Below are 13,183 nucleotides of genomic sequence, written 5' to 3'. Positions count from 1 at the left end.
AAGGCTGGAATTTATTCAGGGCAGTTAATAAACACCTGGACCTTGAGTGCTTTCTTCTGCAACGACTTTCCATGAAAAAGAATCCGAAGCCCCTCACTCAGTAGGGTTCTTTTTCCCCAACATGGACATAGTCAGTTTTCTTTCTTGTTTCTTTTTGGTTATTTTGAGGAATAAAATCATGACCATAATTATCAATGCAAGGCAAGTGTTGGGAGACTCTGACAGATTCCCTGCTCACCATGTGTGAAGGCGCATGCAGGATGTGCCTGGCTCCCTAAGTGCCAATTTGCTGGGAGCCAGATTTGTCACTGAAGGTGACAAGGGAACAGATTTTCCCATAATGAGTCGCCTTGGCGCCACACTCTGAAAGCCTTTCTTTACATTTCATTTTTCCAGAAACCAACAGGGGAGAGACGTTTTCCTTGCAGAAGTGCAGGAGGGGGCAGGGAGCATTCTCACACTCACCCGCACAGTCTCTTGCTCCATTAAGGGCTATGCACAGCTGGTTTATCCGCATGCATCCTCCGTGTGGTCAGCTGTTGTACTACATGGGTGATATCCTGTCCCCCACCCCCGCCCATGGTTGTTTTCAATGGTCCTGCAAAGAATTTATCGCAGCTTTCTTCACAAGTCAGATGGGTAACGAGCTGGCAGGCTTTTCCTGCAGCTTGGGAAGAGGGAGATGGAAGTGGTCTCTGTCATCCTGGCCTTCCCTTCTTGTCTGTCCTTCAGATGACTTTGTGCCCACTGTCCTGTGGCAGTTTGATGTTGAATATTGGAGCCTTGTACTTGCCTGCCACTGGTCGATTTTGTCCTGAGAGTGTCACTCAGGGGTCTTGAGAGTGATTGCCGAGGAGTGTGGGCATGAGTCCTGGTTCAGAGCCAGGGTGTTCAGCCCACAGACAGGAAGCTGTTCTTCATACCCAATCAATAACTGGGGAGCTCGCCTGTCCTCTGTTAAGTGGTTCCATGGAACCTTGCCACCAAGTGCTTATATTCCTCTTTCCTTCATCCTGGGAGTGTTTAAAATAGGGGACAGATCTTTTAATTGCACGGGAGGGTTGTTGAATAGAAAAGCTATGCTGCGTGCCTGGTGCTACGTGGCATCCAGGTGACTTAAAAGAGTGTTCTATGCCTCTGAATCTAAGATCGATCACCTGGCTTCTTTCAAGACCCCATGAAGTGTATCAGACCAGAAAACCAGAGCAGCTCTTTTGGGTTTGCCTAAATTAAAATGTCAAAAGTCATCGATACTTTGTTGTTGAAAAATTGAAAGCCATGCAGGGACCCGGTTAAAACGCAGATATTACAGGAGGGAATGCAGTAGAAGGCAGGCACATCTCCCATGTTACCTCAAAGCTCCCCTTCCTGTGTGCCTGCCTGCCTTGCACTCTCAAGTCTCTGGCCACAGATGAGGGTATTTCAAACATGCATGTGCCTTCACTTTTACCCTCCTTTACCCCAGAAGATCACCTTTTCCATGCTATGTTTCTCTATTTCATAACCATGCTCTAGTCCTTCCATACAAGGCCCCTGCCATGTTGATGGCCACACCATGTTTGGCTCCATCTTGAGTCTACTTCTTCCTCCTGCCCCTCCCTTTCTACTGTGCTATATCACGGTAATTCTGGCTCCATTGTACTGAGTGCCTTAACATGGCTACTACGTATTCAGTCCTAACTATCCCCTGAGACTCGCTGGTCAGATACACAGTAGTATATAAGGGAAAATACTAGGCTGTCTGCCCTGGGGTTACTGTGCCTCAAATCACTGACCAGAATTTCAGAATCTGATTCACTCATAGGGGAGAGCCCCAGGTAGTGTAAGTGCCACAGAGTGAGCCTGCCAACCCTCCATGTACCCACTGGAGCTTAGAGAAGGCCTACAAGAAAAGGCTGCTGATCTAGTCCATGGTCACAACTGATAGAGGCCAAAACCTCTCCATGGGTGGAGTGGTAGTTCAGCCTCCGTCCCCATAGCTAGACAGCCATTTCCAGAGATGCACAATTGGAGTTTGTCCTAAGACTAGAAAAATTAATGTGTGTGTGTGTGTGTGTGTGTATATGTATGTATGTATGTATGTATGTATGTATGTATGTATGCACACTCATGTGTACATGTATTATGCATATGCTTGTGTGGACAAATGCATCTGTGAATGTATACATGTTTATACTCAGGCCTGTGGTTAGGTGTCATCCACAATCACCCTCCACTTTATTGCCTGAGATAGATTCTCATTGAATCCAGAGGTCACCAAGTTGCTAGGCTAATAAGCCCCCAGGTTCTGCCTCTGTGCCCTGAGATGTAAGCAGCCATACCTGGTTCTTGTGTGGGTACTTGAGATCCAAATTTAGATCCTCATAATTGTAAGGCAAGCTATTGAGATATCTCTCTAGCCCCCTCCCCGCCATCCGTACAATTAACACACATCCTTACATTAACACAATGTTTTATGCCAACAAAGCACACTTGTCGATATTTTTTTATTCTCTATTTTTTACTCACTGTGGTCACTGTTCTATACTTGTAACTTTGCATACAATAATAATACCTGCTATCTGTCCATGTAATCTCTTATACGCAGTTCCAGTGCTGTCAACTGTAGTGTGCTCTGTAGTATGAGAATGTCAGTATGCCTTGCTGCTCCTATGGTGACAGTCTTGTTAGTGGCTTCTTTGGGGTAGGTTTCAAAGATAAACATTCTCCTTCTGACTTGCACAATGATATGTAAGGTAGGATTCTATCTCTGGGATCTCTTGCTCAGTTTTGTAAATCAGGACTATGGATAAGATAATTCTGTTTCTTCCTTTCTTGGATCCATCTATGACTCACTCAGGGTTGAGACCCACTGTCCCCATACACACACACACACACACACACACACACACACACACACACACACACACACACACGAACTTCAGGCTGTGTATTCCGGTCAGTTCCCAGCACAGAGACACTTGCTGATATATTCTTCTCTTCTATTTAGGGAGACCCTGGGATCAAAGGTGACAAAGGACCGCCAGGTGGGAAGGGCCAGCCTGGAGACCCTGGAACCCCAGGCCACAAGGGTCACACTGGCCTAATGGGTCCCCAAGGACAACCAGGGGAGAGTGGCCCTCCTGGGCCCCCAGGGCCACCTGGCCAGCCAGGATTTCCAGGACTTCGGGTAAGGATGATGGTAAAATTTCAGACAGATTCCATGAGAATGGAGGGGAAATGGAGGTTGTGGTCTTTGGGGAGTACAGCATGCAGATAGCAGGCGTCTGGGAACTTGCTATACAGCAAGGGGCAGAGCATTCCCTCTCTGTGTCTATCCTTAGAGAAAATGCTCTCCATATTTGTTAGGATGGAGTGGCATTGTGCATGCAACTCCAGAGATGTTCAGAAACAGACTCTCATCTTTGTCGTTCCTTCTACACCAGGGATGATGGCTCTCAAGGCTTTATGTCTTGGGCTGTAAATCCCTTCTTTCTTGGCACCCTGTGCAGAAGTAATTGAAAAGATGGGGTCTTGTTGGTTCAAAAAGCATCATGATTGGTTCATCATCTATTCACCCCGGAGCATGACAAATCCTCTACTGTCGTAGGCACTGAGTGTGAGCAGAAAGCATAGCCACTTTCTTTACGTCTACATCATTCTAGTGGCACAACTCTTGATTTATCTTGCTCTGGATCACAGACATGGGTTGTCAGTTAGGTAACTGAACTCTTGATGGGGATTGCTGTCCAGTCCCTGTGACCTCTTCTCCTTGGCAGCTCGATTAGTCATCTGGAGAGTTTTATGTGACCTAAGCACAGGCATGGTCACTCCCTGTGTGATGACACTCTGTGGCTTCATCACTTGCTTCTGGTTGTGGGGATTCTAAAGGTCTTGGTGCCCAGAGCTTGCCCTTCTTGGGCCAAATTACAAAGACTCAGTTGGCATCTAAAACCCTCATGTAGTCTTGCCAAGTTCTGTGAGTGACCTTGCTATGTGGAGCAATAGACCATCTAGGGCTAATACAAAGGTTTCTGACAAGAGAAGAGTAAGATAAAAGGGGGACCGTGTCTCTTCCATATAATGTGTTGGACTGATAGAAGCACAGGGCGACCCATTCTTGAGGGTAGCACTACTCTACAGTAGTCAAATAGGAAAGAGTGATCCTCATAGGGAATAGGGAATTCTTTCTGAGGCCATTCTGAGAATTATCATCACATTGTGAACATTCAGCCTTTCTTATAGATAAATTCATCAGCTTTTATGGTTCACTTATCTGCTTGTGGCCAGTATGGGCTTGAGCAGGACAGAATTGTCTCTGTGGAGTATAGGGGAAAGATACCAACCTGGAGAGTCAAACTCGATTTCACACAGGAGGCAGCCCATATGCTGTGTTCTGGAGGCAGGCAAGTCTTGAGGACCCTACTGCTGAGGCTCTGTGTATGACTGGTTTAATGGTGCAGTGTACCAGGAGAGCATGAACTAAAGAAGATGTAAGGGTCATGAGGGAAGGATATTGTAGCTCTGAGAGCCTAAGGTCCAAGCTGTCATGCTATTGTCATGGTTTGAACAGCAAAGAAGAGAGGAATGTGCTGCAGATGTGGCATGGGATAGACAGAGGGTGTGATGGCCCTTGTCTGTGCTGCCCATAAGCTTCCTGGTTTGGGGAGAGACATTTGGGATCTTCAAGAAGAAGGAAGAGGAGGGTTCGTGGGAAGATGAGTAACCGCTTCCCTCCATCCTAGGGTGAGTCTCCGTCCATCGATACCTTAAGGCGCCTCATTCAGGAAGAGCTTGGAAAGCAGCTAGAAGGTAAGTAGCTGGATTTCATTGCAGCTCCCAGCAGAAGATCCCTAGCGAACAGTTGTTGTTTTCCTCATTAAATACTGGGGCCGTTGAGTGTAGAACAGCAGGCTTGAGAGGTAACTTGAGGGCCTAACCTTATACTCCAGATCCTGGTCACCTCTAGTGACAATGACTCTAGTGAATGATGACACCAGATACCACCATCTGCTGTGTGGTGATCACCTACACTTTCTGTGTATTCAGCCATGTGTGTGATTGATCAGTGTTCTGGGAAGGTGTGCAGGGAGCCTCATTGGACTCCAGCGGAAGAGGTAAGTCAGGAGACAGACAAGATGACTGCAGTGTCCTCAGAAGACATCTGTAATTTCTTTTTGGCACAGAGGGCATTGACAGAGGACAGTTGGCTCTATTTGAGATAGCTCTAAGGGAAGGTATGGAGTGGGAAACTGGAATGGTGACAGCATTTGGGGTTCCTATCTTGGGAGGGTTCTCAGAGCCTGAGTGTGCCCATTGATAGCCTAGTAATGACCATGGGAGACAGCATGGTTATTGGGGGGATAATGAGGCTGAGATACTAGAATATAAGTGTGAGATTTACAGCCTTATTGTCTGTGCACTATACCACCATGTCTGTTTAGTAGCCATTCTTCGCATTTCCCCTATGATAAAAGCTTAGAAGAGAATGCTCATAAGCCTGTGACATGAAAGAGGTGGATCCTAAAGGTGTCTCCATTCACATGTCCCGTGTCCCTGAATTGTATGCGTCACACATTCAAACTGTGCTGGATACCCGGTTGTAGAAGCAAAGTGCCTCTCTCCCCTACCCCTCTGGAATCTAGGTGAATATGTATGGACTATAGATGAGGAAGGTGGGGGTAGACAGGGATAGGCTAGAAAGAATGTGAGCCCCACTGGACGGGACACGTCTAAGAACTTGTGTGTGGGAGTTCCAAGTTCTGCCTCTTGACTGTTAGACTTGTCAGTGATGGAGTGGCCTCTGCCCTAGTGGAGTGTCAACCACTAGTTTTTAAGCGGTCTGGGACCATATACTGGAATGAGTCCCGTTCTAACAGCCTTTGAGGAGGAAATGTTGACTTGCAGCAAAGATAAGAAAATCAAAGACCAAGACAAGTTCAGCAAACTGCCAAGGTCACTTAGGTGGCCTCCACAGACCCCTGGGCCTTGTGAAGGTGCAAGGGCAGAGTGAGTCAATGAGGCAGTCAGAAATTCCACCTCTTGTTTAGTCTTATCAACCAAAATATTAATGTTTCTCCTACCCATTGGACAGGCCTCTGCATCCAATGCTCTCTGACTATACAAACTTAGGTGGCTCTTGGTAACCAGTAGGTAAGCACTGGATCCAGTGTCCAGCAGGAAAGTGAGTCCACCCACAGTTAGAGCTCTAGTCTGTTTGTTTGCTTTTTTATTAGATTCTATAATGCTTGTATCACAGATATATAAACATCTCCAATTAGCAGTTTATTTGCCCCTTCAGTTGTTGATGGACTTGATTCAAAAAATGAAAGTCACTAAATAGCTTTGTATAAGCTACTTAAACAGCCCAGGCCTCAGTTTCTCCAACCAGCAGTTTCTCCACTGCTATTACTGCTGCTGCCATCACAAACATCAGTACTCTTGTTCCTGCACTGTTAATCCTACTATTAATTATCTCCGCGGCTGCTATAGACATCCATGCAGTCAGAAATGTGTGTGCAGGACCTGTTCTTTGTCTTCAGCCCCAGTTGGTTTTTGCTTGCAGTGAGCTGCCAGTATGCCCGTCGCCCTCTCTCCATTCCTCAGGAACTTCTCTGTTCTTCCCATTCCATAGCCAAACTTGCCTACCTCCTGGCCCAGATGCCTCCAGCACACATCAAGTCCTCTCAAGGCAGACCTGGGCCCCCAGGACCCCCTGGAAAAGATGGACTGCCAGGCCGGACAGGCCCCATGGGTGAACCAGGCCGCCCTGGCCAAGGTGGTCTAGAAGGGCCCTCTGGACCAATGGGCCCCAAAGGTGAGTGGACAGCTTTTCTGAAACTGCGCTGAGTGAGGACTTGGATGTGGGATGTACACCTGGCAGAGCCTGCATTAGTCATCTTGTTTTCATTCCCATTAGCCCAGCAACACTGAATTTTGACATTGTGTAATTTTTTTCATACATTCAAGATTTTCTTACTTGACAGTTTTGAGAAATTATGCCAGGAAGACTGAACCTGTTTTTTTCCCCCACTTTCTTGTCTTCTCTCTGTCTCCCTTGCTCAACTTACAGGGGTGATGCAAATATTTTCTTCTTCCCACCCCCACCCAGTTTAGTACCAACTGAGTGATATGACATTTAATCTCAATTTCATTAAAATCTAGTCAAATGGACACTAATTGTCTGGCTCTTTGGCTTGGTATCCTATCTGAGCACTGGAACTCTTCTTCAAGTGAAAGAGCCTGCCCCAGGCTGCACACTGGCAAGCAGGTCAGAATGCTTTCTACCGGCAAGCAGACAATGAAGCAGAGAGGGAGGACTGGACACCAAACTCCCAAGCCTGTGGTCCACTTCCTCCTGATGAGTGGACTTATGGGTTCATTTTGGTGGCCTTAACTAGGGAATCAGATGAACCTAACAACTTCTCTTTTCATCTGGCATATCCATAGAACTGTTTAGCCACTTATCCCCTGTGATATTTCTTCTGTTTAAATGTTTTTTTTTTTCGTTAAATTTGCATGTTCCAGACTATCAGTATTCCTTTATAAAACAAATTGCACAAAATGCAAGCCCATAGGAAATGTACTTTATAGACTACATTGGACTGTGGCAGAATACTGACCAAGTGTAACTGTTATAACAGTGAAGGTGAGGAACTGGAGAGGAACTATGTTGTGATTAAGAGCTTCTGCTGATCTTGGAGAGGACCAGGGTTCAGGTTCACAATTGCAGTCATGTCCAGGTTATCCAGTGTTCTCTCCTTCCCTTCTCAGGTACCAGGCACACATGTGGTAAACATGCATAGATGCAGGCAAAACATTCCTACACATACAGCAGAAATCAATACATATAGAACCCCAAAACAACAGCATGTACACAGAAAATAAGATCAATGTTCTAAAAACTAGAAACCCTGAGGTTTAAATTTAGATTACAAAAAATATGTTGTATTTGGAACTTATACTTTGGAAACAATGTAACAAAATATATTACTTCTTATAAAATAAATTGAAAGAGCAATTCCAGTGTCCTTGGTTGGGACCCTTCTTTCTGTTCATATCATGGCAATACCACCATGGGTACAGGTAACCTTGGCAGTAGAATTGGTATTAGCTGTAGCAATCATACTAGTGGTAGAAGTAATAGTATTGACCACGGTATTATTGATAGTGGCAGTCCCAGTTAAATCAAACCTGGAAACTCTTAACTCAGATATGGTTGAACTGCCCCTCCAGAGAACATGCTCTCTCCTTCCCTCTCCCCTCTTTCTCTCTCTCTCTCTTTGATACTACATGTCATATATGTGTCAATGTTTTTATTCCTTGGATGGTATTTATCATCTGTCTCTTATGGAGTGTTCCTTGTACTTTTCCATTGCTTTACTAGATTTCAGTATTCCTTAGGTTAGAACTGAGTCTCATCCAGTAGGATGTTGAATTCATTTATGTGTCAACCCAATTCCTTCTTCATGAAGGTTCAGATAAGAAGCTTTGAGTGCACTGGCATGTACACTAGTAATCATGTCATACATGCAGGCTGATAGGTGTATGAGTTGTGGGTGTGTGAATTTGGTTACCCATGGTTTAGGGAACGTGTGACTGTGTACTTTGTATTTGTTTCTATGTATGTGAATGTGTAAATATGTGTGAAACTGGATCGATAGGTGCTTGGGTGAATGTGTATGTATAAAGATGCGTATCTGAGAATGTGTTCAGGAAAAAGCAGCCATTTTCTTTTATTGTTTTCATGCATATATTCTGCATCTGAAAATATGCGTGAGAGTGTGTGTGTGTGTGCACTAATGTCGTATGTAGGGGGTATCTTACATAAAGAGTATTGTGAACAGGCTGGTGTGAGTTGACTGTTGCAGTGATAATCGGCTGTACCAGTGTCACCAGGTATCCTGTGGGTTGAGACTCTGGCTCTGCCCTCATCATGAGTCTCCACCACTCAAGATGAGTATTCTTCCCTTCAGGTGAGAGAGGAGCCAAAGGTGATCCTGGCACACCTGGAGTTGGCCTTCGAGGAGAGATGGGTCCCCCTGGAATACCAGGTATGAAGGTTCAGCGTCTCAGGCTGGGTGGACATTAACCATGGTGGCAGGGGCACACAGTGGTACCTGTGCTTGTGAGAAGAGAGGCCCATCTGGGCCACTCTAAGGAGAAACATATAACTCATTGTTTAATGGAATATTTCTCAAACCCTTGAGGCATACGTTCTAATTGGAAAGTTCCAGTAACTTATTTAGTGTTTCAAAATGAGCAGAATAAAGTATATTGATGTCTTCTACATAAATATATGATAAGTATTTGGGATGACACAGAAGCAAATTGCTCCAATTTGTTCATTACATATTGTACCCATGTCCCCCACCCCAAAGAAATCTCAGTGTAGGGCAGAATATTTGGCTCAGAGCTTAGAAGCACTATCTGCTTTTTGTAGAGGAACTGGGTTTGATTCCCAGCACTCACCTGGCAGCTCAGAATCATCTCTGTCTGACTCTAGTTCTAGGGGATTTAATATCCTTTTCTGGTATCCACTAAAACTGCAAGTACTCGGTGCACAAGCATAAATGAAAGAATATACATGAAACATAAATAAGTACTCATTAAAACATCATGCCCCAGAAATATACAGAATTATTATGTTTCAATTAAAAATAATTATTGACTAAATATTGTGGGAAATGGTGAGAGAGAGAGAGGAGGAGAGAGAGAGAGAGAGAGAGAGAGAGAGAGAGAGAGAGAGAGAGAGTGTGAGTCTGTGCATGTTGGAGATGCAGCTCTCCTTAGGACTTTCCTTCTCTACTTTAACTCACCTTAAGTGGTTAGAACCCCACAGGCAAGGTGACAGCCATCTTCTTAAACCCGATATGAGTCCAGTAATATTTCTCAGAATACGACCAATCAGGGAACCTTAGCCAAAGGTTTAGCCAAAGGCCATCCCTCTTGGAGCTGAGGGGTTGCAGGGTCTTGGAACTTTCACTTCTGAAACATAGAAATAACTAAGGAAATGGCAGCCAGTTGACCACTGTGCCTCGTGGCTGTATTGGAAGAGCCCCTGCAAGACTCTCTCCTCTAGTTTGTAAAATTCTACCTCACCATTGTGTGTGTTTGTGTTTGTGTGTGTGCATGTGTGTGTGTGTGTGTGTGTGTGTGTATGTGTGTGTTTAAGTATGTGTATGTTTGAGTGTATATATTTAGGGAGCAGTGCTAGAAACTGAACCTAGGGCTTCATGCATGTTGTACCACCAAACCCCATTCTCAGGCCTGTGGATTTTACCTTTTAAAGTTAACTCCTAACTTTTATGACTATTCTGGATCATTTATGGACTTCTGACTTACATATAATTTAACTTTAGTTTTATCCTGCCATGATTTTCCATAGTTTCTACAGTTGGATATATATGTTATTTTTCTATTAGAAGTGATATTACATAAATATTGTTTATATCTTGCTGACTTTCAAACACCACACTGAAATTGGAGAAGTAGAACAGCAGAGTGGAGTCCATCTAGAGGAGTGTGTGTAGACTATCTGGCAGTTACACCTGGCGAGGTTGAATCGAGGACCATTGCCAGTACATCTCAGCGGAAGGAATGATTAGCATAGCTGAACCAAGGGTTTCTTGTAAACAGGGATGTACACCAAGTAACTCTTGTCAGAAAAACAGCAGAGTTCCAAAGTTCTAAAGTCACTCACCAAGGAAAGGTTCACTTGTTGTCTACATTCTAAGAAATATTTTGACAGCATGCTAAGAAGTGAGGGAGAATGTGACCTGAAGAATGTGGTGGCCAACTTGGCCACCACACCTAGCACCAAGCTTCCCAGTTGTTGAGGCAGAAGAGGAAGCTAGTGAATTACACACGATGCCATAGCACACTTGGTAAGCGTAGGCATAGCAGTTCATTTGTAATATTCTCTCAGTCTAAACTTAGACTCTAGAATGGTCAGTTCTGTGTATCCCAGATGCTATATTTCTTACTTGGTATAATAGAATAATATACATAATATGTGGTTCGGGTTTAACAAGTAAAGTAATAAAAGATAACAGATCCCAGACTATCTGAAGGATCATCGGGTGTCCCTGTAAGACCAGGTACACCAGGCCAAAGCTCACTAGGCTGCTTTACTGTCCCACTGTGAATTCAGATGTGTCTACTAGACTGCATGAGAGAAGCGTGTTCTGCTTTCTCAGTTGACTTGAGTGGAAAGCTTGCACCCCAAGGGCCTTGAGTTGCCCTTGTCTGTTTTTCTTCTCTGGTGTCTGCATTTTTCCCTCAGACAGTGAAGACGTCCCCAACCGCCGCTTGCAGAGGTGCTGTTTTACCTGATGCTCACATAGGCTACTCTGTCTCTTAGTGTAGAGCACTAACAGAGGCTATTCTGAGTACACATTGAACCCTAGTTCACAACACAAAGGTTATAGGGATGTTAAACTCCTGGATATAGAATGTAAACTGCCTTCTGTTTCTTTTGCTTCCTGGGCCAGGCCAACCTGGGGAACCTGGATATGCTAAAGATGGACTTCCAGGAAGCCCTGGCCCTCAAGGAGAGACAGGACCAGCTGGACATCCTGGCCCTCCTGGTCCCCCTGGCCCTCCTGGCCAGTGTGACCCCTCCCAGTGTGCGTACTTTGCCAGCCTTGCTGCCCGGCCAAGTAATGTGAAGGGCCCCTAGAAGATTCTAGAACATCAAAACACTGCTATGGATTTCTGAAACTTGAACTCGGAGCCCACTGGGAAGCCAGAAGCCTTGAAACATTTCAGATCCTCCTTTTCTCTCTCCTTCCTACCTCCTGCCTTTTCTTTCTGTTTCCCTTCTTTCTACTCTTCCCTCCTTGCCTGCCTTAATTGTCTCTTCCCTTCCTCAGACACCTCACAGTTATTAAAACCAACAGATGCTGTCGGACAGTCAGGTTATTATTAATATTATTGTTATTATTTGCTGTTATTTCGAATGCTAATAGTTCGGGGGGAGCTTCCTGGTGAACAGGAGGTAGTTTCCTGGCTCCGCTCCCCTGTCAACACTGGCTGAAGTGTGACAGCCAATTCTGAGGAATCCTTGGTGCTATGCAACCCTGACCATGTATGCACTTGCTAATTTTACCTCTTTCCTGGAAAGGAAGCTTTAAGGGATGGAGACTATAATGTTGTCTCCTCATCTGTGCCTAAAGATGGCCCAGGGAAAAATAAGTTTGAAACCCCCACCTCCCAGGAGAGACTTGAAGCAAGAAGAATTTGCAGCCTGGAAGAATTCATTGACCTCTGGAGACAAGGTGCACATCTGGAGTTCAGAACTGCCTTAGGGCCTTGGGGAGGGTGGGCATCCTCAGTGCTTCAAGCTACTAGAACTCCAAAAGAAGTCACATAGAATTGGCAGTAGCTTGTGTCTGGGCCCTCAATAAACAAGCCGGTGCTGAAGAAGAGTTCCCCGGTGTGACTTTGCTTTGAACAGTGACCTGGAGCCCTTCAAGTGCCTCATGCTGGTTGCAATTGTGTGAGTTGCAAAATAAAAGTTTTCAATGGTCACTGGCTTTACTTACTTGTGGGCAGTCATGCTTGTGTGTGTGTGTGTGTGTGTGTGTGTGTGTGTGTGTGTGTGTGTGTGTGTAGAATGTGTGTATGTGTGTGTGTATTTCTACACACACACCATGAGCAGGTGCTCACTAAATATTTCCCCCTCAGTTGCTCCTGGGTATTCGTTTTTCTTCTCTAGCCTCTCCTGGGCATTAGGTGAGTCTTCTTTGAACCGCAATACCTTGTTTGCCTGTTTTCTCCAGATGTTAGATGCACAAATGTAACATGGAGCTAGCAGTGGGCACTTCATCACCATGCCCTTTGAGGATGCATCCCGGGCGTTTGGCATATGGAAAGGAGACCAGGCTCAGAACCATTGTGGGCAGGGTCTATTGCAAATTGGAAAGTGGAGTTCAGTAGGATGATTCCTGTGGGTGTACATCCTTACCAGCAGTCTGAACGAATTACCCTTGTCAGTGTTCTCCACTTGACTGAAGACATTGATGGATTGCGTGATGAAGCTCTCCATTCATAAGATGAATTAGTTTGGGTTTCAGTTGCTGTGATAAAACACCTTGACCAAAGGCAAGTTGTGGATAAAGGGTTTCATTCAGCTTATAACTCTCAGTTCACACTATCATTGAGGGAACTCAAGGCAAGAACCTGAAGGCAGGAGCTGAAGTAG

At 45.1% G+C, this 13,183-nt stretch overlaps 1 protein-coding gene across 1 annotated transcript in view; it reads left to right on the top strand.

Annotated features, from left to right (window-relative positions):
* Positions 1-12,510, top strand: part of Col22a1 (collagen type XXII alpha 1 chain) — a 208,664-nt gene extending 196,154 nt beyond the window's left edge. Inside the window, exons 59-63 of the mRNA XM_032890864.1 lie at positions 2,990-3,169; positions 4,725-4,791; positions 6,614-6,796; positions 8,955-9,032; positions 11,472-12,510. Coding sequence (XP_032746755.1) covers positions 2,990-3,169; positions 4,725-4,791; positions 6,614-6,796; positions 8,955-9,032; positions 11,472-11,659 — 696 coding nt within the window. The 3' untranslated portion in view covers positions 11,660-12,510. The remainder of the gene's footprint in view (positions 1-2,989; positions 3,170-4,724; positions 4,792-6,613; positions 6,797-8,954; positions 9,033-11,471) is intronic.
* Positions 12,511-13,183: the final 673 nt, after the last annotated feature.

Source organism: Rattus rattus, chromosome 1 (genome assembly GCF_011064425.1).
Source record: "Rattus rattus isolate New Zealand chromosome 1, Rrattus_CSIRO_v1, whole genome shotgun sequence".
In the NCBI taxonomy this organism is placed as follows: Eukaryota; Metazoa; Chordata; class Mammalia; order Rodentia; family Muridae; genus Rattus; species Rattus rattus.
Note: the sequence above shows the minus strand (reverse complement) of the source record. Positions and strands in the feature narration are given on the sequence as shown.